The sequence below is a fragment of the Chiloscyllium plagiosum genome, chromosome 7, assembly GCF_004010195.1.
Source record: "Chiloscyllium plagiosum isolate BGI_BamShark_2017 chromosome 7, ASM401019v2, whole genome shotgun sequence".
Classification (NCBI taxonomy): domain Eukaryota; kingdom Metazoa; phylum Chordata; class Chondrichthyes; order Orectolobiformes; family Hemiscylliidae; genus Chiloscyllium; species Chiloscyllium plagiosum.
Window position 1 is genome coordinate 34468758 of NC_057716.1, and position 22325 is coordinate 34491082.

The 22325-nt window shown below is 44.3% G+C and overlaps 1 protein-coding gene across 6 annotated transcripts in view; it reads left to right on the forward strand.

Moving 5' to 3' along the window:
• Positions 1-293: 293 nt before the first annotated feature.
• The window catches only part of pcnt (pericentrin), a 312968-nt gene continuing 290936 nt past the window's right edge, over positions 294-22325 (forward strand). For all 6 annotated transcript variants that reach the window (XM_043693410.1, XM_043693412.1, XM_043693413.1 and 3 more), the window contains exon 1: positions 294-583. In XM_043693410.1, coding sequence (XP_043549345.1) covers positions 536-583 — 48 coding nt within the window. In that variant the 5' untranslated portion in view covers positions 294-535. The remainder of the gene's footprint in view (positions 584-22325) is intronic.

Genomic DNA, 22325 nt, shown 5'->3' on the forward strand with positions numbered 1-22325 from the left:
CAGAATACGGGGACGGGCGGAGAACTGATGTAGAACTTGCGGGGTGACAACCAAGGTGTGCGCCAGCGCGGGGTCGCGTGAGTGATTGACAGGAATGTGGACGGGGGTCTAGTGCGGGGTGAGGACGATTGAGCGCTGTGTGGATAGGAAAAGCGAAAGGCTGCGCGTTTCCCGCGAATGGGCGGGACCGAGCGGGTGATTCACGGCAGTGTGGGTGGGACTAGCCAAGGTGCGGGTGATTGACCGTAGTATGGGCGGGCCTGGCGCGTGATTGACTGCCTCGTGGGCGGGGTCGAGTGGCGGGTGGGCTAACGGCTCTGGTAGTCATGGCCGCCATGTTGAAAGCGGAGAGCGAGGATCCGTTACGGAAGGAATGAGGGGGAATTAAGGCGGCAAGAGGAGAAGGTGTGCCGGAGTGTGTTATTGGATGATCGGTATCCTAGGCGGAGCAAGCTCCTCCTTACTGTGTGGGACAGAGAGGGCAAGTGGTGCATAATCTCGAAGAAGAAGGGACTTCCATTCTGAATTCCCTGTTATGGAGGATGAGGAGAGGCGCAAGAAGCTGGAGGCTGCAAGAGCCAAGGTAAAGAGCTGGGTATAACTGTCGATGAGGAGGGCAGAGGAAGTGTGTGAGTGCCTGATTGTTGTCTGATACTTTGTGGCCGTTAGGGTTAAAGTGAAATCGGAGAGTTCAGCAGAAGGATGCGCAAAGTTTGAAAATGCGGCAGGTGCCCCACTGTCCAGACACCTTTCCCATGGCTGTAACTCAGGATGTACAGTTTTGCACAGTAGGAATCTCCGCCGCTGTGTAGGCTGCTTGTAACTTCTGCATTTGTTCACAAAAGCGAAACTGATAATCCATCTGCAATTCTCCCTATCGCCAGTTCTTCAGGATGGAGATGACCATGCTATCATCCAGGCGTGAAATTCAGATTGCTCTCTGCTTGACTTAAAGCCAGCGTGGGTCTGGAAAGTTCAGCTGCATTTAAGACACGTATTGCAGACGGTTTTGTGCGAAGCTGCTGGATGGGTTTCCTCAGCATTTTCTCTTCCTCTGCGAAGGGCTTGCTTTTGAAGTAGGCATCATGGTGTTTTCCTTGGTTGTATCAGGTGCTGGTATCCTGGTGAACATCCACAAGTGCATTGTAGTGGGGTTCACTATCAAACTCCTCTGATATGAGAGCTTTGCTTTGTGAGCAGTGTAGGCAGATCATAGCAAACAAGGACATAGAGGTCATCGGGTGCTTAGTCAGAATGGCACATGCAAGTTACACTTTATTGGAGTTGTGCAAAACAAGATCAACATTATTTGAAGTTAGGGAGTCCATTCAGCAGTCTGATAACGGAAGGAAAGGACCTGTTCTTGAACCTATTGGTGCATGTGTTCAAGCTTATGTCTTCTGCCTGACGGTAGAGGTTGGAAGTGAGCAATACCAGGATGGGAGGGGTCTTTGATGACAGTCTTAATGTGGCAACAAGAAGTGTAAATGGAGTCCATGGATGAGAGGTTGGCTTTTGCGATGGTCTGAGCTGTGCATACAACATTCTGTAGTTTTTTCCGGTCCTGGGCAGACCAGTTGCTCTACCGGGCCGCTATGCACCTGGATAGTATGTTTTCTGTGGTGCATCTGTAAAAGTTGGTGAGGGTCTTTAAGTCTTTTGAGGAAGAAGAGTCGTTTTTATGCTTTCCTGATCATCGCATCTAAATGGGAAAACCAGGACACGTCAGATATCATCATTCCCAGGACCTTGATGCTCTTGACCCTCTCAATCTCAGCACAATTGATGTAGATGGGAGGGTGTGGCCATTTCCTTTCTTTCTGAAGTCAATAATCAGTCCTTTTGTTTTGCTGACTGTTGAGAGAGAGTTTGTCAATATTGCACAACAACACCAAGCTTTCTCTCTCCTTTCTGTATTCTGTCTCATCGTTGTTTAATATTTGTTTCACCACGCTGGTATTGTCAGCAGACTTGTATATGCTGTTTATTCGGAATTTGGCAGTGCATTTGTGGATGGGAGTACAAGAAAAGGCTGAGAACGCATCCTCAGGGGGCATCAGTGTTGTAGGCTTTCGTGGAGGAGGTGCCATGGTCTATCTTCGGTGATTGTGGTCTGAGAGTCAGGAAGCTGAGGGTCCAGTTGCACAGTGTGGAACTGAACCTAGGCCTCAGAGTTTTGAGATTACTCTGGAGGGGGTTACGGCATTGAAGGCCAAACTGTTGTCAGTGAGTAGGAGTCTGATATAGGTACTCTTGTTATCCAGATGTTCCAGGGATTAGTGTAGGGCTCGGGAAATGGCACTGGAAGAGCATTCCTGATGAAGGCCTAATGCCTGAAACATCAATTCTCCTGCTCCTTGGATGCTGCATGACCTGCTGTGCTTTTCTAGTGTTACACCTTTTAACTTTGATCTCCAACACCTGCAATCCTCACCTTTGTCCAAGGGAAATGGTATCCCCTGAGGACTTGCTACATCAGTAAGCAAATTACAGGGGATCAACGCAGGCTGGGAGGATAGAGTTGGTGGGCCATAACCAGCCTTTCGAAGCACTCCATGATTATGGAGGTCAGAACCTCTGGGTGGTAGTCATTCAGGCACATTGCATGTGCTTTCTTTGGTACTGGAATGATGGTGGTAGTCTTGAGGTGAGGACTTCGACTTGTAGGAGGGAGAGGTTGAAGATGTCAATGAATACCTCCACCAGCTGGTCCACACAAGATCTAAGTCCACGGCCAAGGACTCCATCCAGGCTTGTCGCTTTCCTTGGGTTGATTCTCAGGAAGACTGACCTGACATCTGCAGCAGTGACGGAGGGAATAGCTGTGTTGAGGGCTGTCAGGGCAGGTGATGCTGCACCACTAGCATTCTGCTCAAACTGAATATTGAAAGTGTTGAACGCATCAGTGAGTGTTTGTTTTCCCCCCGTTATCTTGCTTTGCTTCATTTTGTATCCCGTTATGTTGTGTAGGCCTCTAATTTGGTCCGATGCTGCCACTTGGCATCTATACTCTGCAGAGGTCATAATTGGATTATATAGGTTTGGGTCGTCTGACTTGAATGCTACACGCCTGGCCTTCAGTTGGAAGTGAATTTCCCAGTTCATTCAAGGTTTCTGGTTGGGAACACACAGATTGACATCCTTGGCACGAGGTCCTCCATGCATGTGCTACTGAAATACCAGAGGTCAGGGGTTTGTCGTATGAAGAGAGATTGAATAGTTTAGATGTATACTGTCTGGAATTTAGAAGAATGAGGGTGATGGCATACTCATCTAGGTTGTCTGCTGGGTTCTTCAATATGGTCCAATTCACCAATTTCAAGGAATGTTGGAGCTGCTCTTCTGCTGCTACAGACCAGCGTTGTGTGTGAAGGTTCCTCCAGTTTCAGCTCCAGCTTATCAGCTGGAAGGAGGAACATGTGGTAAAAGATGCATATGTTCCAACCAGCTGAAAACAATTGAAAACAATGAACGTTTCAGTAAATAAAGGGAATATTAATGCAGCAGAGTAAATTAACTACTCCAAAAATCAGTCTCTGCTGTAGCTTCAAAGCAAACCAGTTCAGAGCAAAAGCTGACCAGAGCCAGGCTGACTGGATGGCCTCACTTTGAATGTTTGGTGTTATTATCAGAATTCAATAAAAACTAACAGCAAATACTTAGTTACTTATTTTGGATAGAAATCAGAGTTAATGTTCGGGTTGAGTGACTTACTAAGAACTGAGGATTTCTTTCCAAAGATGCTGCTAGACTTGAGCTTTTTCGGCAATTTCTGTATTTGTTTCTGATTTACACCATCTGCAGTTCTTAAGGTTTTTTTTAATAAATATTTTTATTTTCCTTATTTTCTGTGGAGAATAAAAGTTATGCAAGTGCAGCGGATAATAAATATAGCTAATGGAATAGAACATAAAGAAAAGTAAGTATTGTTGCGACTGTACAAGGTATTGGTGAGATTGCACCTGGGGTAATGTTCACAATTTTAGTCCCCTTATTTGAGGAAAGACGAAGTGACATCGGAGACAGTTCAGCGGAGGTCTAATAGATTGATCCCAGAGGTGTGAGGGGTTTGTCGTATGAAGAGAGATTGAACAGTTTAGACCTATACTGTGTGAAATTTAGAAGAATGAGAGGAGATCAAATTGATGTATTCAAGATGATAAAAGATAGACGTGAAGTGGGTGCTTCCTCTTATGGGGCATTCTAGGATGAGCAATCATAGGATAAGGGGTAGCAAATTTAAAACGGAGTTGAGGAGAAACTACTTCTCTCAAAGGGTTGTGTGTCCGGATTCCGCTGGGGCGGTGCGTAAAGTTAAGGAGAAGCAAGAGAAATTTTTTTTGGTATTGGTTTGAAGGGATATGGAGAGAAGGTAGCAAGATGGAGGTGAGGAATATATCAACCATGACTGAATGGTGGAGCAGAGTTGATAGGCTAAATGGCATAATTCTGTTCCTACATCTTATGGACTTATCTCTGGTTATCTGTCCAGCTACTTAGCAGAGCAACTGCGTTCTGGGTTACTATAGGAAAACAATACTGTTGAGTCCCAGAAAGCCCGTTCTCAAATTAAGTGGGTATGTTTTTGGTGGAAGAGTTTTGAATTTTGGCAGAAAATGTTGATCTTCGTGAAAAAGCAATAGCTGATTGTAAGATTGACCTAACATGCCCAAAAGCTGTAGAGACTGAAAAATCTAACACATGTCATTTGGAAGATGATGGTTGTGTGGTTTTAATCATATAGTGGCTGAGGTGTGATTATAAGGTGAATTCTAGTCTGTGGATCAAATGAGATCAGAACAATAGTAGGTTTAGACATCTCTTACAGCTAGATGAAACTTCCTAAATTGTGGTTTTCATTGCGTGGCAGCCACGGCTAAGCAGGCATTATTGTGGCAATAGGAAATATGGTGAATGGAATGCTTTGCCCAATTGATCAGGCTTGTTTTGTCTCTGGAAACCTTGGTCTTCACCTGGAATAATCTCAGATTATGGAGCTTGGTGTCTGTGTGATAACTGGTTGCAATGTCAGGAACACCATCATGGAAAGCACTGGAGCAAAGCATACTGAAGAGAATTGGTCCTTAGCACGCAGCCCTATTTGACTGCACTTAGTGGCTGAGCACCACTCAACATATGGATTGAAGGGCAAATTTGCTTCAAAACGCAGACCGATTCCAGTAGAATATGCGGAATGGGGCATCTATAAGTAAGAAAGGAAAGTAAATGTGTCGCTGGCGTAGCCTTTTGGTGGGGCAATGGTGCCACAGGTTTGGGGTTGGGAGTGGTGTGTGTGTGTCCCCTTTACCAATAACAAACATTCCAAGGGCTATGACAATGATCCTCAAAGCTGGTAACACAACATATCTGTCCTCTGAAGTGTATGTACTTCTTGTAAGTGATTAAAAGATGGCTTCTATGCAGGTTAGAACAGCCCCTGAAACCGAGAAAATAAGGCTGAGTAAAATTTAGAACACTTTTTTTGGAAGTTAACACACTGCAATCCATGATGGCTGTGAACAAGTTGCTAGGTTAAATTCAGGCAGTATTGGAGTTGAGAAGCCATATTGCAGCTGTATAGGACATTGGTTAGGCCACTTTTGGAATATTATGTGTAATTCTAGTCTCCCAGCTAGAAGAAGAATGCTGTGAAACTTGAAAAGGTTCAGCAAAGATTTACAAGGATGTTGCCAGGGTTGGAGAGTTTGAGCTATAAGGACAGACTGATTATGCTGGAGATGTTTTCCCTGGAGTGTCAGAGGTTGAGGGATGACCTTCTAGAGGTTTATAAAATCATGAGGGCCATGGCCAGGGTAAATAGACAAGATCTTTCCCCTGGGGTAGGGGAAGTCTAGAATTATAGGGCATAGGTTTTAGATAAGTGGGGAAAGATTTAAAAGGGTCCAAGAGGCAACTTTTTCACGCAGAGGGTGGTGCTGGAATGAGCTGCCAGAGTAAGTAGTGGAGGCAGGTACAATTACAACATTTGGATGGGTATATGAATAGGAAGTGTTTAGAGGGATAAGGGCCAAGTGCTGGCAAATGGGACTAGATTAATTTAGGATATCTGGTTGGCATGGACAAGTTTGACCGAAGGGTCTGTTTCTGTGCCGTACCCTCTAGCACCAAGAACCTCCTGACCTGATTAACTTTGCATGCTGGCAGTATTGGAGATCTGTCTGTTGGCACTTCTACCTGTTAGTATCTGAGCGGGTGAAACCTCTACCTTAGTTGTGAGAAAGAAGCTGCATTATAGGGGAATGGGCAAGATTGCATGCAGGGCTGAGGGGAGGGAAGGGAAGAGTGCCAGCTCAGTGGCAGAGGGAGCATGTCCAAGATCGCTGTGGGAAAAATGAGAGCTGGCAAGAATGAGAGTTCAATCTGACAACAAAGGGATATGCAGCTACTTTAGAGTCAGGAGCGGCTGTACAGGACTTTGGTGAGGTCACTTTGAGAATACTGCATTCAGTTCTGGCCTCTCTGCTTTAGGAAAGATGTTATGAAACGTGAAAGGATTCAAAAAAGATTTACATGGAAGGTTTGAGCTATTGGGAGAGGCTGAGTAGGCTGGAGCTTTTTTTCTGGGACGTCAGAGGTTGAAGGGTGGCCTTATAGAGGTTTATAAAATCATGAGGAACACTGATAGGGTGAATAGCCAAACTCTGTCTCCCAGAGTAAGGGAGTCCAAAACTAGGTTTAAGGTGAGATAAGAAAGATTTAAAAGGAATGTGAGGGGTAATTGTTTTGACACAGGGTGGGACATGGCTGGAATGAGCTGCCAGAGGAGGTTGTGGAGGCAGGTTACAATTACAGCATTTAAAAGACAATGGATGTGTACATGAGTAAGAACAATTTTGAGGGATATCGGCTAAATGCTGGCAAATAGGAATAGATCAGTTTGGGATATCTGGTCGGCCTGGACAAGTTGGACTGAAGGGTCTGTTTCTGTGTTGTATAACTCTATGACAGCTCAACATTCCAGGGTATAGAAGTACTAATGTAAGAGAGGTGTGGATATTGCATTATTGATAAAAGGAGACCCATCACTGCAGTAATCAGAGATGATGCTTTGGAAATCTTTTCAAATTGTAGATATAAAAGATGGGTGATCATTTTGTTGGGATTATGCTACAGGCTTCCCATCAATCAGAAAATATAGAGGAGCAAATTAAAATGCAAATCAGAGAAGTGAGAGAGAGGAGTGGGATTATAGTAGTTATTGCTTTCAACTTTGCGAACATTAAATAGAGTTGTCTTAACGTGAAAGGAATAGATGGGGTAGAATTTTTAAAGTGCATCCAGGAGAGCTTTTTGTGTCAGTAATTTGATAATCTGAACAAATGAAGCCAAGCAAGTAGTTGAAGTGTTAGTGGGTGAGCATTTTTGGGAATATTGACCATAATTTTGTAAGTTTCAAGGTCTTTATGGAAGGGTAGCAGGATAGTGCAGAATTATTCAAATTGAGGTAAGGCCAATTTCAATATTAGACTGGATCTGGCAAACATAGCTAGGAATAACTACTTGTAGGTTACTACATTTGGAAAATGGGAGTCTTTTAAAAGTTGTATTGAGAGCTTCAGGGCCAACATGTTTCTCTCGTGGTGAAGAACAAGGGCAGCAAGTCCAGGAAACCCTGGTTATCAAGGGATAGAGACGTTGATAGAGAAGAAGAAGGAAGCATATGTCAGGTACAGCAGGAAGCCATTCAAAAGTGTAGCATAGATGAGTTGTTTAAAAAGAAAACTAGGAGCGCGAAGAGGGGCCGTGAAATATCTTTGGCATATGAGATCAAGGAAAACCTCTTACTCTTAATATACTTAGAAAAGGCTAAGAGGATTACCAGGGAAAGAATGGGACCTATTAGAAACCAAAGGTGCAGTCACTGCATGGAGTCAGGACATATATGAGATCTGAAATGAATGTTTCTTATTTGTATTCACAAAGAAGAAAGCCATTTCATTTGAGATGGTGAAGTTCTAGAGCATGTCAAGATTGAGGAGGAGTTAAGAGATATTTTAGCAGGCAAAAAGGTGCATAAATCTAAATGCCTGATGAGAGGTATCCTAGGTTGCTATAGGAGGTAAGGGAGGAGACTGCTGGGGCACTGGTGGATATATTTTGTACTTGGCTGGCTACAGCTGAAGTGCCAAATGATTTGAAATATAGCTATTGTGGTTTCTTTATTCAAGAAAGTTAAAAATCACACAACACCAGGTTATAGTCCAACAGGTTTATTTGGAAGCACTAGCTTTCGAGGTGCTGCCTCTTTATCAGGTGGTTGTGGAGCAGGACCAGGAGAGAGACAATTTATAGCAAGGTTACAGTGTCACAGAGTTGTAATGATCTATTTTGCTATAAATTCTGTCTTCTGGTCCTGCTCCGCAACCATCTGATGAAGAGGTAGCATCTCAAAAGCTAATGTTTCCAAATAAACCTGTTGCACTATAACCTGGTGTTGAGATTTTTAACTTTGTCCAATACTGGTACCTCCAAATCATTATTCAAGCAAGGCAGCAATGGATAGTACAAGTAATTGCAGACCAGTTAGCTTAATATTAGTGGTGGGGAAGTTATTGGAAAACCATTGAGGAGCAGAATTAATCAGTACTTGGAAAGGATCACTCAGGGATAATGTGGAAGGAGATCCTGTCTGATTTTTTTGGAAAGGTGACTGGTAGTGCAGTTGATGTGGACTTCAGTAAAGCCCTTGACAAAGCCCCTCATAGATGCAGTTCTAAAAGATAAGACTAAGGGATCCAAGGCAAGTTGGCAAATTGATTCCAAAATTGGCTTACAAGTAGGAGGAATAAGGTGATGGTGGAGGATTGATTTTATGATTGGAAACCTATGACCAATGGTATACTGTAGTGATCAGTCCTAGGAACTTGGTGTTTGCTATATACAATACATTAAGGCTTGAAGGTGAATGTAGAAGGTACAACTGGTAAGTTTGCTGATGACATGAAAATTAGTGTTGATACTGAAAAAGATGCTGTCACGCTACAGTCTTGATATTTATCAGCTGGTAAATTGGGCAGAACAATGCAGATGGAATTTCATCCTGATAATTGTGATATGATGCAATTTGGGAGGTCTAACAAGGGATTGAATGGTAGGTGCCCTGAGTACTGAGGAACAAAGCTTTATTGATGTGTACTGATGTACAGGAATACAGTGAAAAGTGTGCAGTGTCACCAAATGGCACACGAGGTGCAAAACTTGCGTATAAGTAGTAACATACAGAAACCGTATCAAAAATAAAACATTACAGTTGTTCCTTGTGTAAGTAGAAAAACAAAGAAAGGACAGGTTGCAGAGCTGGGCTGAGAAGTGGCAGATGGAGTTCAATCTGGAAAAGTGTGAAGTGATTCATTTTGGAAGGTTGAATTTGAATGCAGATTACAGGGTTACAGGCAGGATTCTTGGCTGAGAGAAGGAACAAGGGATCTTGGGGTCCATGTCCACAGATCCCTCAAAGTTGCCACCCAAGTTGATAAGGTTGTTAAGAAGGCATACAGTGTGTTGGCTTTCATCGGGGGACTGAGTTTAAGACCTGCGAGGTTATGTTGCACCTCTATAGAGCCCTGGTTAGACCACACTCGGAATATTGTTTTCAGTTCTGGTTGGCTCATTATAGGAAGGACATGGAAGCTTTCGAGAGGGGCAGAGGAGATTTACCAGAAGACTTCCTAGACTGAAGGGCATGTCTATGAAGAAAGGTTGAGGGAGTTTGGGCGTTTCTCATTGGAACGAAGAAGGATGAGAGGTGACTTGATAGAGGTGTACAAGATAGAGTGGATAGCCAAATACTTTTTCCCAGGACGGAATTGACTATTGTGAGGGGGCATTGTTTTAACAAGATTGAAGGAAGGTTTAAGGGAGATGTCAGAGGTCCTATCTTTACACACAGTGATGGGTGCGTAGAATGCACTACCAGCAGTGGTACTAGAGTCAGATACATTAAGGGACATTTAAGCGATTCTTGGATAGGCACATGGATGATAGTAAAATGAAGGGTATGAAAGTGAGTTTGATCTTAGAGTAGGATAAAAGGTCATCACAATCAAGGGCCTAAGGGCCTGTATTTTACAATACTGTTCTAGGTTAACATTACAATTATTCTTAATATTAAGTGGGGGGGTGGAGGAGGAGGAATGGATTCAGATAAAAGTTCAGCAGTCTTTCTTAAGTATACTCACTGAGAGAGCTCGGTCTCCTCTGGTTTAGCCCACTCCCTGGGAAACTTTCGGCTGCGTGCTCACAGTGCTGTGGATGTCAGGGACCAACTCTTTGGGCTTGCTATAATTATGTTGGGCTGAGGCCCACAGCTGCTCCATGCACTGGACCTCTAGCCAATGCCTTTTGGGACCAGTGGCTGCTGTCACGCTCCCTGTGATAGCATTGCCACTGCTGCCTTTCTCTCTGGAACTCCAGAACATAAGTTTGAAAAAAAGACAAGAAAGAAGCAAATTAAAAAAAAGAAGAATGCGGTCAGCCTGGAGAGGGCAGGTATACTGTGCTGTTGCTGCCATCTTGAATATCTAGCTCACTCCTCCATGCTGCTGGGTCTCAAGAAAAAAATAATTTAATGAGGATCTGAGGAAAAATTCTTTCATACAGAGGTGGTAGCAATTTAGAACACACTAGCTGAGAGGTGGAGGCAGGTACTCTTGCAACATTTAAGAAATATCTGAATGAACACTTTAATTGCTAGGGTGTAGTGAACTGTGAACCAAGTGCAAGTAAATGGGATTAATGTAATTTGTGTTTGTTGGTCAGCATAGACAAGCTGGGCTGAAGGACCTGTTTCTGTGTTGTATGTCTCTATGATCTGTTGGTTGTGGAATTGTTTATCTCTGTATCACTTACTCCTTAAGTTTTGGTTTGCAAGTAGCCCTATTTGGTAGTTTCATCAGGCTGACCCCTCATTTGTAGGTTTACCTAGTGCTGCCCTTGGCATGCCCTCCTGCACTCTTCATTGAATCAGTGTTGATCCCTTGGCTTGATGGTGATAGTAGAGTCAAGGATAGTCAGGCTGGGCAGTTGTGTTGAAATAGAATTCTACTGCTGCTGACGGCCCACAGCATCTCATGTTTTCCTAATCATTGCTTCATCATTGACAGATGTGAGCTAATGTGAGGAGGTGTTTAAAATACTGTGCCCATCTTTCTGAAATTTGAGATTTCTCTGTGGGTAGTGTTGACCTTTTTGGCATTGAGGATTGGTGACAAACCAATTGACTGTGGTCTCTAGATAGATTTCAGAGCATCATCTCTCCCAGTCTTTGCAGACTGGATATGACTGAAGTTAGCCAAGTGTCTATCCTCTCTCTGAACTGGGATTTAACAGTCCAGTGGCTGTTCAGGAATCCATTGTGCTTGGTTAGTGATATCTTGTAAACCGTGGAGTGACCATGAATCTACCCCAGCCGTTTCTGGATTCCAGTGAGTCCTCACTTTCATGTTGCCATATTTAATGCCTGTAATCTCGTTGATGTTGAGAGATTTATTTTAATAAATTGTTTCCTAAAGACTAATTTTGGTGCATTTGGAAGTGGTCTGCCTTGCTCTCTCGTTGCAGCCTCTCCCTGCAGTCTGACAACTCCCCTCATCACTTACCTGATGTTTAGGTGTGAGTCCAGATGGCACAGAAGCATGCCAAGCTGTAGTCGTCAAATCCATTTTGTAAATGTTTTAATTTTTTTAAAATGACAGTTCAGGAGAGTGGAGTGGGAGAATATTTTTTTATGAAGTGGATTATAAATATCCCACCTTGTAACATTTGCTCCATGAGGATGTGTACTTGCATAATATCAAAATTTCCTATCAGTTCTCCAATCTCTGTGTACAGTGGGACCACATTTGTCTTTGTTATTTCTTTTCCTTTCTACTACCCATAGAAGCTTTTAGAATCTGTTGCATTTTTCACTAGTTTACTCTTATGTTGTCAGTTTCTTTGTCCTCCTTTGCTGAACTCTAAAATGATCCCTGTCTGTTGGCTTGCCACATTTTGGAAACTTTATAAATTTATTCTTTTGAACTGGTAATTAATTTTTCATATTTGTTAAGAGTTGGATCACTTTCCTTTTGCACTTAATTGTTGCAAATCATGTAAAGTCGAGGTGAAGTTACCATAGTCCTACTGGGTCGTAGGGCTGTTGCCTCATTTAGAGGTGTGATTGCACTGGAGGGGATACAAAGAGGATTCAGTAGAATATTGCCCAGTCTGGAGCATTTCAGCTCTGAAAAGAGGCTAGATATTCTTGGATTGTTTCATTTGGAGCAGAGAAGGTTGGGGGGATGGGGAGGGAGGACTTGATTGAGGCGTATAACATGGAGGAGTCGAGTGTGGTGCTGGAAAAGCACAGCAGGTCAGGCAGCATTCAAGGAGCAGAAGAATCAACGTTTCAAGCATAAACCCTTCATCAGAAAAGAGTCTTGTGGGCCGGGGGGCTGAGAGAGAAATGGGACGGGGTGGGGCTGAGGGGAAGATCGCTGAGAATACAATAGGTAGATGAAGGTGGGGGAAAAGATCAACGAGGAGGGTGGAGCAGATGGATGGGAAAGACGACGGGCGGGTCAAGATGGCGATGCCGAGTTAGAGGCTTAGAACTGGGATACGGTGGAGGGAAGGAAAATGAGGAAACTGATGAAATCCAAATTAATCCCATGTGGTTGCAGGGTCCCAGGGCAGAAGAAGAGATGTTATTCCTCCAGGTGTTGGGTGGTTAGGGTTTGGCGATGGTGGAGTCCCACGACCTGCATGTTCTTGGCGGAGTTGAAGTGTTCAGCCAAGGAGCGGTGGAGTTGGTTGGTGTGGGTATCCCAGAGGTGTTCTCTGAAATGATCCGCAAGTTGGCTGCCTGTCTTCCCGATGCAGAGGAGACCACATTGGGTGCAACGGATACAGTACCTTTGTGGAGGTACAAGTAAATTTCTGTCCGATGTGAAAGGATCTTTTGGAGCCTTGGACAGAGGTGAGAGGGGGAGATGTGACCGCATGTTTTGCACTTCCTGCGGCGGCAGGGGAAGGTGGCGAGAATGGGGTGAGATCTGGTGAAGGGCGTGCATCTAACAAGGGAGTCCGGAGGAGATGGTCTCTCTGAAATGTTGATAGGGGTGGGGAGAGAGATATATCCCTAGTGTTAGGTTCTGTTTGGAGGTGGGCGGAGGATGATGCAATGTATCTGGAGGTTGGTGGGGTGGAAGGTGAGAACAGGGGGATTCTGTCCTTGTTGCGTTGGGAGGGGTGGGGTTCAGGAGCAGAGGTGTGGGAAGTGGAGAAAATGCCCAGGAGGGCATTGTCGACCTCGTGGTGTTGGGGGTGGTGGTGGCGTAATTATGGTCTTTGAAGAAGGATTCTTCATTTGGGAATTTCTGTGGTGGAATTGGTCATCCTGGAACAGATGCGGCGGTGGTGGAGGAATAGGGAATAAGATGTGGCCTTTTTACAGGAGGAAGGGGGTGTAGTCCAGGTAGCTGTGGGAGTCCATGAGTTTGTAGTAGATATCTGTGGTTATTCAGTCACCGAGATGGAGGGGTCCAAGAACAGGATGGAGGTGTCAGAGATGGTCCAGGTGAACTTGAGGTCAGGTGAAAAGTGTTAGTAGAGTTGATGAACTGTTCAACCTTGTGGGAGCACGAGGTAGTGCCGATACAGTCATCGATGTACTGGAGGAATAGGTCGGGGATGGTGTTGGTGTAGCTGCCGAAGATGGACTGTTCCATGTACCCGACAAAGAGGTGGCGTAGCTGTGGCCCATGCAGGTGCCCATGGCTACTCCTTTGGTTTGGAGGAAGTGGGAGGATTGGAAGGAGAAGTTGTTTAGGATGAGGACCAGTTCAGCTGGGCGGATGAGGGTGTCAATGGAAGGGTGCTAGTTGGGATGGTGTGAGATGAAGCAACGGAGGGCTTGGAGGCTCTCCGTTGTGGTGGATAGATGTGTAGAGGGACTGGATGTCCATTGGAAAGATAAGGTGTAGAGGGCTGGGTTAAATCAAGTCTTGGAGGAGGTGAAGGGTGTGGATAGTGTCCCGAACGTAGGTTCCTCCCACCTTATCCACGTCCCAAGCCTCCAACTCGCCTCCACCATCTCGACCTGTCCATTATCTTTCCCATCCATCTGATCCACCCTCCTCTCTGACTTATCACCTTCTTCCCCCACCTTCATCTACCTATTGCATTCTCGGCTACCTTTCCTCAGCCCCACCCCCATCCCATTTATCTCTCAGCACCCTGGCCCACAAGCCCCATTCCTGATGAAGGGCTTATGCCCGAAATGTCGATTCTCTCACTCCTCAGTTGCTGCCTGACCTGCTGTGCTTTTCCAGCACCACACACTCGACTCTAATCTCCAGCATCTGCAGTCCTCACTTTCTCCTATAAGATTGAGGACCATGGTCAAGATGAATAGAAAGCAACTGTTCACCTTAGTTGAAGGGTCAGTAACAAAGGGACATGATTTTAAAGTGAAGGGCAGGAAGTTGAGAGGGGATTTGAGGTAAATCTTTCACCCAGAGGGTGGTAGGGATCTGCACTGTCTGGACTCAAAACTTCGTAACCTTTTATAAAGTACCTGAATGAGCACTTGAAAGCATCATAACATTCAAGGCTACAGGCCCAGTGTAGGTATTACTGTATTTTTGCCCTACAGGCTTGGTGGGTTAAAGGGCTTTTCTGTACACTGATTCTGTGAGATGACTGGTGGTGATTTAGCCTGAGGGTCACCACTCGTGCGATGGGAGAATTTGTGAAGGAGAGTCCTTCATGGCAACCTCAGCTGGTGCAGGAATTGAATTCACGTTTGCAGTCACTCTGCATTGCAAACCAACTGTTCAGCCATTTATGCTAACCAACTCTAAATTTTGACTTGATTTCCTGTGTACCGTTGCAAGTCTTTATATGATCTACCAATTTAGCGGTTAGTTTTCCCTCATGCTTTTGTAATTTCCTTTTAGATTTATGACCCTAGTTTTGCATTGAAATCCACAATTTTTAAACTTAATATGAAATTATCTTCCCAAAAGACTCCTTTCAACCGAACTCTTAATTAGCCCTCTCATTGAGAATTGTGCAATCTAAAATTGCTTGTTCTCTGGTTGGTTCTTCAAAATACTGTCCTGAAATCCATTCCGTCTACATTCCAGGAATTCATCCTCCACTGCATTAAAGGCAATTAGGTTTATCTAAACTATATGTAGGTTAAAGACTCCATAAATATTGTATTACTCTTGTTACGCATATCTCAAGATTCCTGATTTTATATTGTGCCCACACATTGTCACTATTGATATTCAAAGAAAGGTATGTGTTGAACTGACCCCAGTGCTTAAAAGTTCGATGGGATCAAGGGAAGTCAGCAAGATGTGATTTGGTGATGAAGCTCATTGTTTTTGGCAGGTAAATATATAAAAGACTGGAAAATCTTCAAGAAGGGGGAATGAAGAGACTCATTCTCAAGTCCCACTTGCTCCAGAGATGCGTAATAACATCTATGAACAGGTTGATTAGAAAATAACTGTTCAGGAAGGTATCAAATGTTGCTATCCACAAGTTAAGCTTCAGTCAGTCATGACAATGCAATTATCCACAGCGATGTTATCAATTTCAAAAACACTTTAAAAGTGAAAGGCAGTAGTGGACAGGTGAACTGAATGAGAAGAAAGCTTTAAGGTTCTAAGAATATCAGAAGAGGTCCAACCTTTGTCAGGTCTCCAAGTATGGAGAAGAATTCTGGTTACTGACTTGTAGTTTGGGGAAGAAGTGGAAGGAGGTCATACCGCAAAAGGATTTCTATTGAATTAATCAAAGTGTCATTACCAAAATGTTTATAGCCAGTGGTGCCAGACAATGTCAGCACACCAAACGTAACATTGGGCACTAAACGCACACTCTGGGGCAAAGAAAGAGAGGCACCTACATGAAGCAACCCTGTCCATTTCTAGTAATACAGATTTCTATTTTAGCTAAGTCAAGAAGCCATGCCCTTGCGAAGATCCTGCTGAGATGTTCATCTCTCTTCTTTTGCACTCTCTGACAATCTGATTAGATTAGATACCATACAGTATGGAAACAGACCTTGTGGCCCAACAAGTCCACACCGACTCTCCGAAGAGTAATCCACCCAGACCTATTCCCCTACCCTATATTTACCCCTGACTAATGCACTTAAAGCTATCGGCAATTTAGCATGGCAAATTCACCTGACTAGCACATTTTTGGATTGAGGGAGGAAACCGGAGCACCCAGAGGAAATGCACGCAAATATGAGGAGAATGTGCAACTCCCACACAGACAGTCACCCAAGGTGGGAATCGAACTCTGGTCCTTGACGCTGTGAGGCAGCAGTGCTGCCCCTGCCATCCTTCGCCTGAGTGGAATAGCTGGCAGCAATGAACTGATACAGGAGTTGAATCTTAACATGGTAAAAGCATGCATGGCAAGGCTTGTGGCACTGTCTGAGATCCTATAAACCCATTGACTGTTTAGCTATTTCTGTCATGTAAAAAAAAAAGCTGAAAACCAAAAATTTTAAGATCAGGTAGCCAGTTGAACTGGTTGTGGATTTCATCAGCCTTAGAATAGTTTCAACTGAATTATTACTTACTCCAAACCAAGAGTTGGCCAATTTCCTAGCTATCACTCTGGCACTCCCTGGGGGCTATGCAGGAAATACACCTGTGTATTGCATTAAAGTGGAATGGTGGCAAGGAGAATGCATTGAAAGGCAAAACCTGTATCTCATTGCAGCATTTAACTGTGGCTAAGTCAAGATCAGGTATGCAAAAGTTTAATTTTTGAGAAGATGTTTGCAGGCTTACATTTTTGCCTATCTTTACACTGAAACACTAAATTCCATTTACAAACTTCAGATTCATAAAAATCTTTTTAACTATTTTCCATTTGTGCCTCTTAAATCAATTTTATCTTCTCCTTATCTTTCATAAAGCTGATCACTTCTTGGGGTTGCAATTCCACAGGTGCTGTTTGGCTTTTGGACTAAGCCCAAATACCTATGCACGTGAGAATCTTGAATATGTGTTGCCATTCTGTTGGATTGTGTGGCCTCATAATTAAGCCTTGTTTTAGAACTTCCATATGGACTTGCAGTATGAGTAAGTGGATAGACATGAGGATCTGGCAATTGTTTTCCTCTCTTATCATGGGGTACTGTGCCTTTCAAAAGTTCTGTAGATCTGCTTCCTCAATGCAGGAAGGGCCAAGATCTAGCCTTGGCCCTTCCTGGTTTTTGTAACTCAGCACAAATTCAGTCATCAGGAATTCTTTGAATTCTATTTTGATGCAGCATGAGATTAAATAATATTTTGAAAGTGAGCTTTTTGTACTTTGAAATAATTGAAATGATTCTATGAAAGTTTGGAATTGGAAATTACATAAACTATCATGAAGTAGTTGTGTGAGGAGAATGTGCTGAATTGCTGAAAAGACAACTGTCCTCGAAATCTACTTAATACAGTGAATGAACGAGTTGTACCATTCAGCCCCTTCACCTTGTTCTACTATTCAAATAGACAACAGCTGATCTGACTCCAATTTCTTTTTCTCTCTTTTGAAACATATCCCTTGTTACCTTGAACTAACAAAATTCTGTCATCCACAGTCTTTTGGGAAGGTTAAAAATCAATATTATTTTGTGTGCAAAGTTTTATGCAATTTCAGTCTTTAAATACCACTCATTTTAAGATTGTGCTTTGTTGCTCTCAATTTCCACAATGTGGAAATAGCTTCTTTATATTAACCTTCGAGCTATGCTTTCATTTTAAGCACAAATGCAAATTCTTGGAAGCTTGTGAACTTTGTTTGACATTACAGTTATACCAGAGCCCTTACACTCTCTGCCCATCAGCTACTTTGACAGTCCTGAAAATAAGCTCTTGTTTCAAGTTAGATGAGTGTGAACAGATGGTTGAAGTGCTTTGTTTTTCTGACTTCTGAGATCAGATGATTTTTTCGGCTATTCTTGGCCTTTGAATATCTGTCCTCTTGGAGAGAATTTCTGTAAATTGGAGTGTAAGAAATCTTCTGGAATTTAAGTTTTTTTACTTCTGTTATGGACCAGGCCAGACCCCCTCAAAACATTTTAAGAAGGTAGCCTCGGCCCTAGCTTTTTCTTATTTAAAGGCAAGTGTGGATATTCCAAGTGTGATGCAGCTGGTCAAACCACTCTGCTTTAAGCAAAACAATGTATTTAAATACTACAGTTGAAACACGAACAAAAGAAAATAGAATTTAGCGTAACTATTGGAAAAGTTAACCAACCTGATGCAGTAACCAATACTAATTAACTGTTCCAATCCAGTAACATCCATAAACACACCCCTCAGCAAAAAAGTAAATTCAAACGCAGATTTTTACAGGCAGGAGGAACAATATCCAAAGAGATTTCAGAAGAAGGTCAGAGGAGTTCTTTACTGAAGTTTGCAACTCCCCTGGACTCTCTCATCTTTAGACTGCTACAGCTGAAACGAACTAAAAAAATGCTGAACTGGGAGGACTGGTCACTCCCTTTCCATTGTTAAACTGGACATTTCCTCGACTCTTCGGCACTTCTGCCTTTGTGATCTCTCTTGAGAAAGACCAAGGACAAACTAACCTTTTTAAAGTAACAGCATTATCACAGTTCTCTTTGCCAAGTTTTGCTTTTTTGATAGTGGTTAATGTTGATTATTTCATTTGATATGAATATTACACAGGAAAACCAAATTGTTTGAGTTAAGGAGTGTTGTGGGTGTCAAAACACAAGGCTGCCATTTGACTGTGCTGGCTTCTTGAAAGAGCAATCCAGCTTTGTGGGCGGCACGGTGGCATAGTGGTTAGCACTGCTGCCTCACAGCGCCAGAGACCCGGGTTCAATTCCCGCCTCAGGCGACTGACTGTGTGGAGTTTGCACATTCTCCCCGTGTCTGCGTGGGTGTCCTCCGGGTGCTCCGGTTTCCTCCCACAGTCCAAAGATGTGCAGGTCAGGTGAATTGGCCATGCTAAATTGTCCGTAGTGTTAGGTAAGTGGTAAATGTAGGGGTATGGGTGGTTTGCGCTTCGGCGGGTCGGTGTGGACTTGTTGGGCCGAAGAGCCTGTTTCCACACTGTAAAGTAATCTAATCTAATCTAATCTAATCTAATCTAATCTAATCTAATCTTAACCCATTCGCTTTCTCTACCGCTAGAGAGGAATTTCTTGTTTTCAAATAACTATCCAATGGAATTGAAATGTATTATTGGACCAACTTCACTGCCATTTTTAGGTATTTTCCAGACCATTATGACTTGTTGCATTCCAGAAAAAAATCTCCTCCCAGGATGTTTGGGCAATGATCTTTGATTTGTATCCTTTAGCCAGTGAAGACCTGAGTGGTAAAATGGTGCTGTAGTAGTTATGTCACTGGTCTAGTAATCCAGGACCCTTAACTAATGAGAACAAGAGTTCAAATCCCACCATGCCAGCTGCAATTGAAAGCCAGTATCAGTATTAATGACTCTAAGATCTTTCTTTGATTGTTGTAAAACCCTATCTGATTCACTCATGCTATTTCAAGAAGAAAATCCTTAGCTCATCTGGCATACGTGTGACTCCAGGCACATAGCAATATCCTATGAAATAGCCAAACATGGATAATTGGGGATGGACAGTAAATATTGTCTTGCCAGTGACACAGACCCCATCAAAGAATAAAAATAAAAGTTTGCTGTTTCTAGTAGGAAGCTCTACGTTAGGTGTCTGTGTTTGGAGGGTGAGAAAGAAGGGAAGAACATTTACATTTGTCAAGAACTGTCTTCTGACATTTATCCACTCAAGTAGCTGAACTGTAGCTTTAAGATTATTTCCACACGTTATGGACTTGAGGAAAGAATTTTTCTATCCACACTAGCTAATCTCTGTCTTCCAGCAACACCTTAACTGGATCATTTCTCAGTTCCTCTACCTTCAAGGGAATACAGGTATGCATCCTGACCTCAAACTTTAACTCCATTAGCCATGTTGAATCCATGTGGTTGCTTGGCCCCTAAATATCTGTGGAGAAAGTGAGGACTGCAGATACTGGAAATCAGAGTCAAGAGTGTGGTGCTGGAAAAGCACAGCAGGTTAGGCAGCATCTGAGGAACAGAAGAATCAACGTTTCTGGCAAGAGCCCTTCATCAGGAATGAGGCTTGAGAGCTGAGGTGATGGAGAGATAAATGGGAGAGGGGTGGGTCTGGGAGGGAAGGTAGCTGAGAGTCGATAGGTAGATGGAGGTGGAGGTAATGGTGATAAGTCGGAGGGGGAGCGTGGAGCGGATAGGTGGGAAGGAAGATGGGCAGGTCGTGAGGGTGGTGCCGACTTGGAAGGTTGGAACTGGGGTAAGGTGGGGGAGGGGAAATGAAACTGGTGAAGTCCACATTGATGTCGTGTATTTGGAGGGTCCCAAGGCAGAAGCTGAGGTGTTCATCCTCCAGGCGTCGGGTGGTTAGGATGTGACGATGGAGAGGGCCCAGGTTTTGCGATTCCTGCGGTGGCAGTGGAGGGTAGGTTGGTGGGGGCTGTGGACCTGACGAGAGTAGTGGATGGAATGGCCTTTAGGGAAAGTGATAGGGATGGGGAGGGAAATATAACTCTCGTGGTGAGGTCTGTTTTTAGGTGACGGAAATGGCGGAGGATGATGCGATGTATATGGAGGTTTGTTGGGGTGGAAGGTGAGGACCAGAGGGTTGTTCTAGTTGTGGTTGGAGGGGTGGGGTTCGAGGGTGGAAGTGTGGGAAGTGGATGAGATGCGATAGAGGGCTTCATTGACCACATGGGAGGGGAAATTGCGCTCATTGAAGAAGGAGGCCATCTGGTGTACTGTGGTGAAATTGGTCCACCTGGGAGCAGATGCGATGGAGGTGGAGGGATTGGGAATAAGAGAGAGGGTTTTTACGGGAGTCCGGGTGAGTCCAGGTAACTTTGGGGATCGGTGGGTTTGTAGAAGGTGTCAGTGTTGAGTTGGTCACCGTTGATGGAGACTGAGGAGGCCAGGAAGGGAGGGAGGTGTTTGAAATGGTCCAGGCGAACTGAAAGTCGGGGTGGAATGTGTTTGTGAAGTTGATGAACTGTTCAACCTCATGAGGTGGCTTCAGCATAGTCATCAATGTAACAGAAGAAAGGATGGGGAATGGTGTCTGTGTAACTGCTGAAGATGGACTGTTGTACATAAGTGGTGGCTCAGTGGTTAGCCCTGCTGCCTCACAGCACCAGGGTCCCAGGTTGGATTCCAGCCTCGAGTGACTGTGTGGAGTTTGCACATTGTCTCCATGTATGCATGGGTTTCCTCCGGGAGTTCCAGTTTCCTCCCACAGTCCAAAGATGTGCAGGTCAGGTGAATTGGCCATGCTAAATTGCCCGTAGCGTAAGGGCATTAGTCAGAGGGAAATGAGTCTGGGTGGGTTACTCTTCGGAGGGTTGGTGTGGACTGGGCCGAAGGGCCTGTTTTCACACTGTAGGGAATCTAATCTAATCTAACAGACGAACGTAGCTGGGGCCCACGTGGGTACCCATGGCTACCCCTCTCATCTGGAGGAAGTGGGAGGATGCAAAGGAGAAATTATTGAGCCAAACGAATGAGTGTCAGTGGAGGAGTACTGGTGAGTATGTCTGGAGAGGAAGAAATGGGAGACTCGGAGGCCCGTGTCGTGGCAAATAGAGATGTATAGGGACTAGATGCCCATGGGGAAGACGAGGCATTGGGGGCCAGGGAAACTAATGTCTTGGAAGAGTTGGAGGGCGTGGGTGGTATCCAGAACTTATGTGGGGGACCACGCCTCCGACCAACCCACTCTCCCCTGCCACCGCAGGAATTGCAAAACCTGCACCCTCGCCTCCATCCAAGTCCCCAAAAGAGTCTTCCATATCCATCAGAATTTTACCTGCACTTCCACATGTAATTTGCTATATCCATTGCTCCCAATGCCGTCTCCTCTACATTAGGGAGACAGTGCTTCAGAGAACCTCTCCAGGGCACCTGCACCAACCAACCCCACCGTCTTGTGGCCGAGCACTTCAACCCCTGTCCCACTCCGCCAAGGTTTTGCTCCATCGCCACACCCTAACCACCTGATTCCCTGAGGAAGAACGCCTCCCCTTCTACCTTGGGACCCTCCAATCACACTGCATCAATGTGGACTTCACTAGTTTCCTCACTTCCCCATCTTCCACCTTATCCCAGTTCCAATCGCCCTCATGAACCTGTCCATCCTCCTTCCGACCTATCCACTCCACCCTCCTCTCTGACCTATCACCATTACCCAAATCTCTCTCTACCTATCGCACTCTCAGCTACCTCCCCATTTCCCT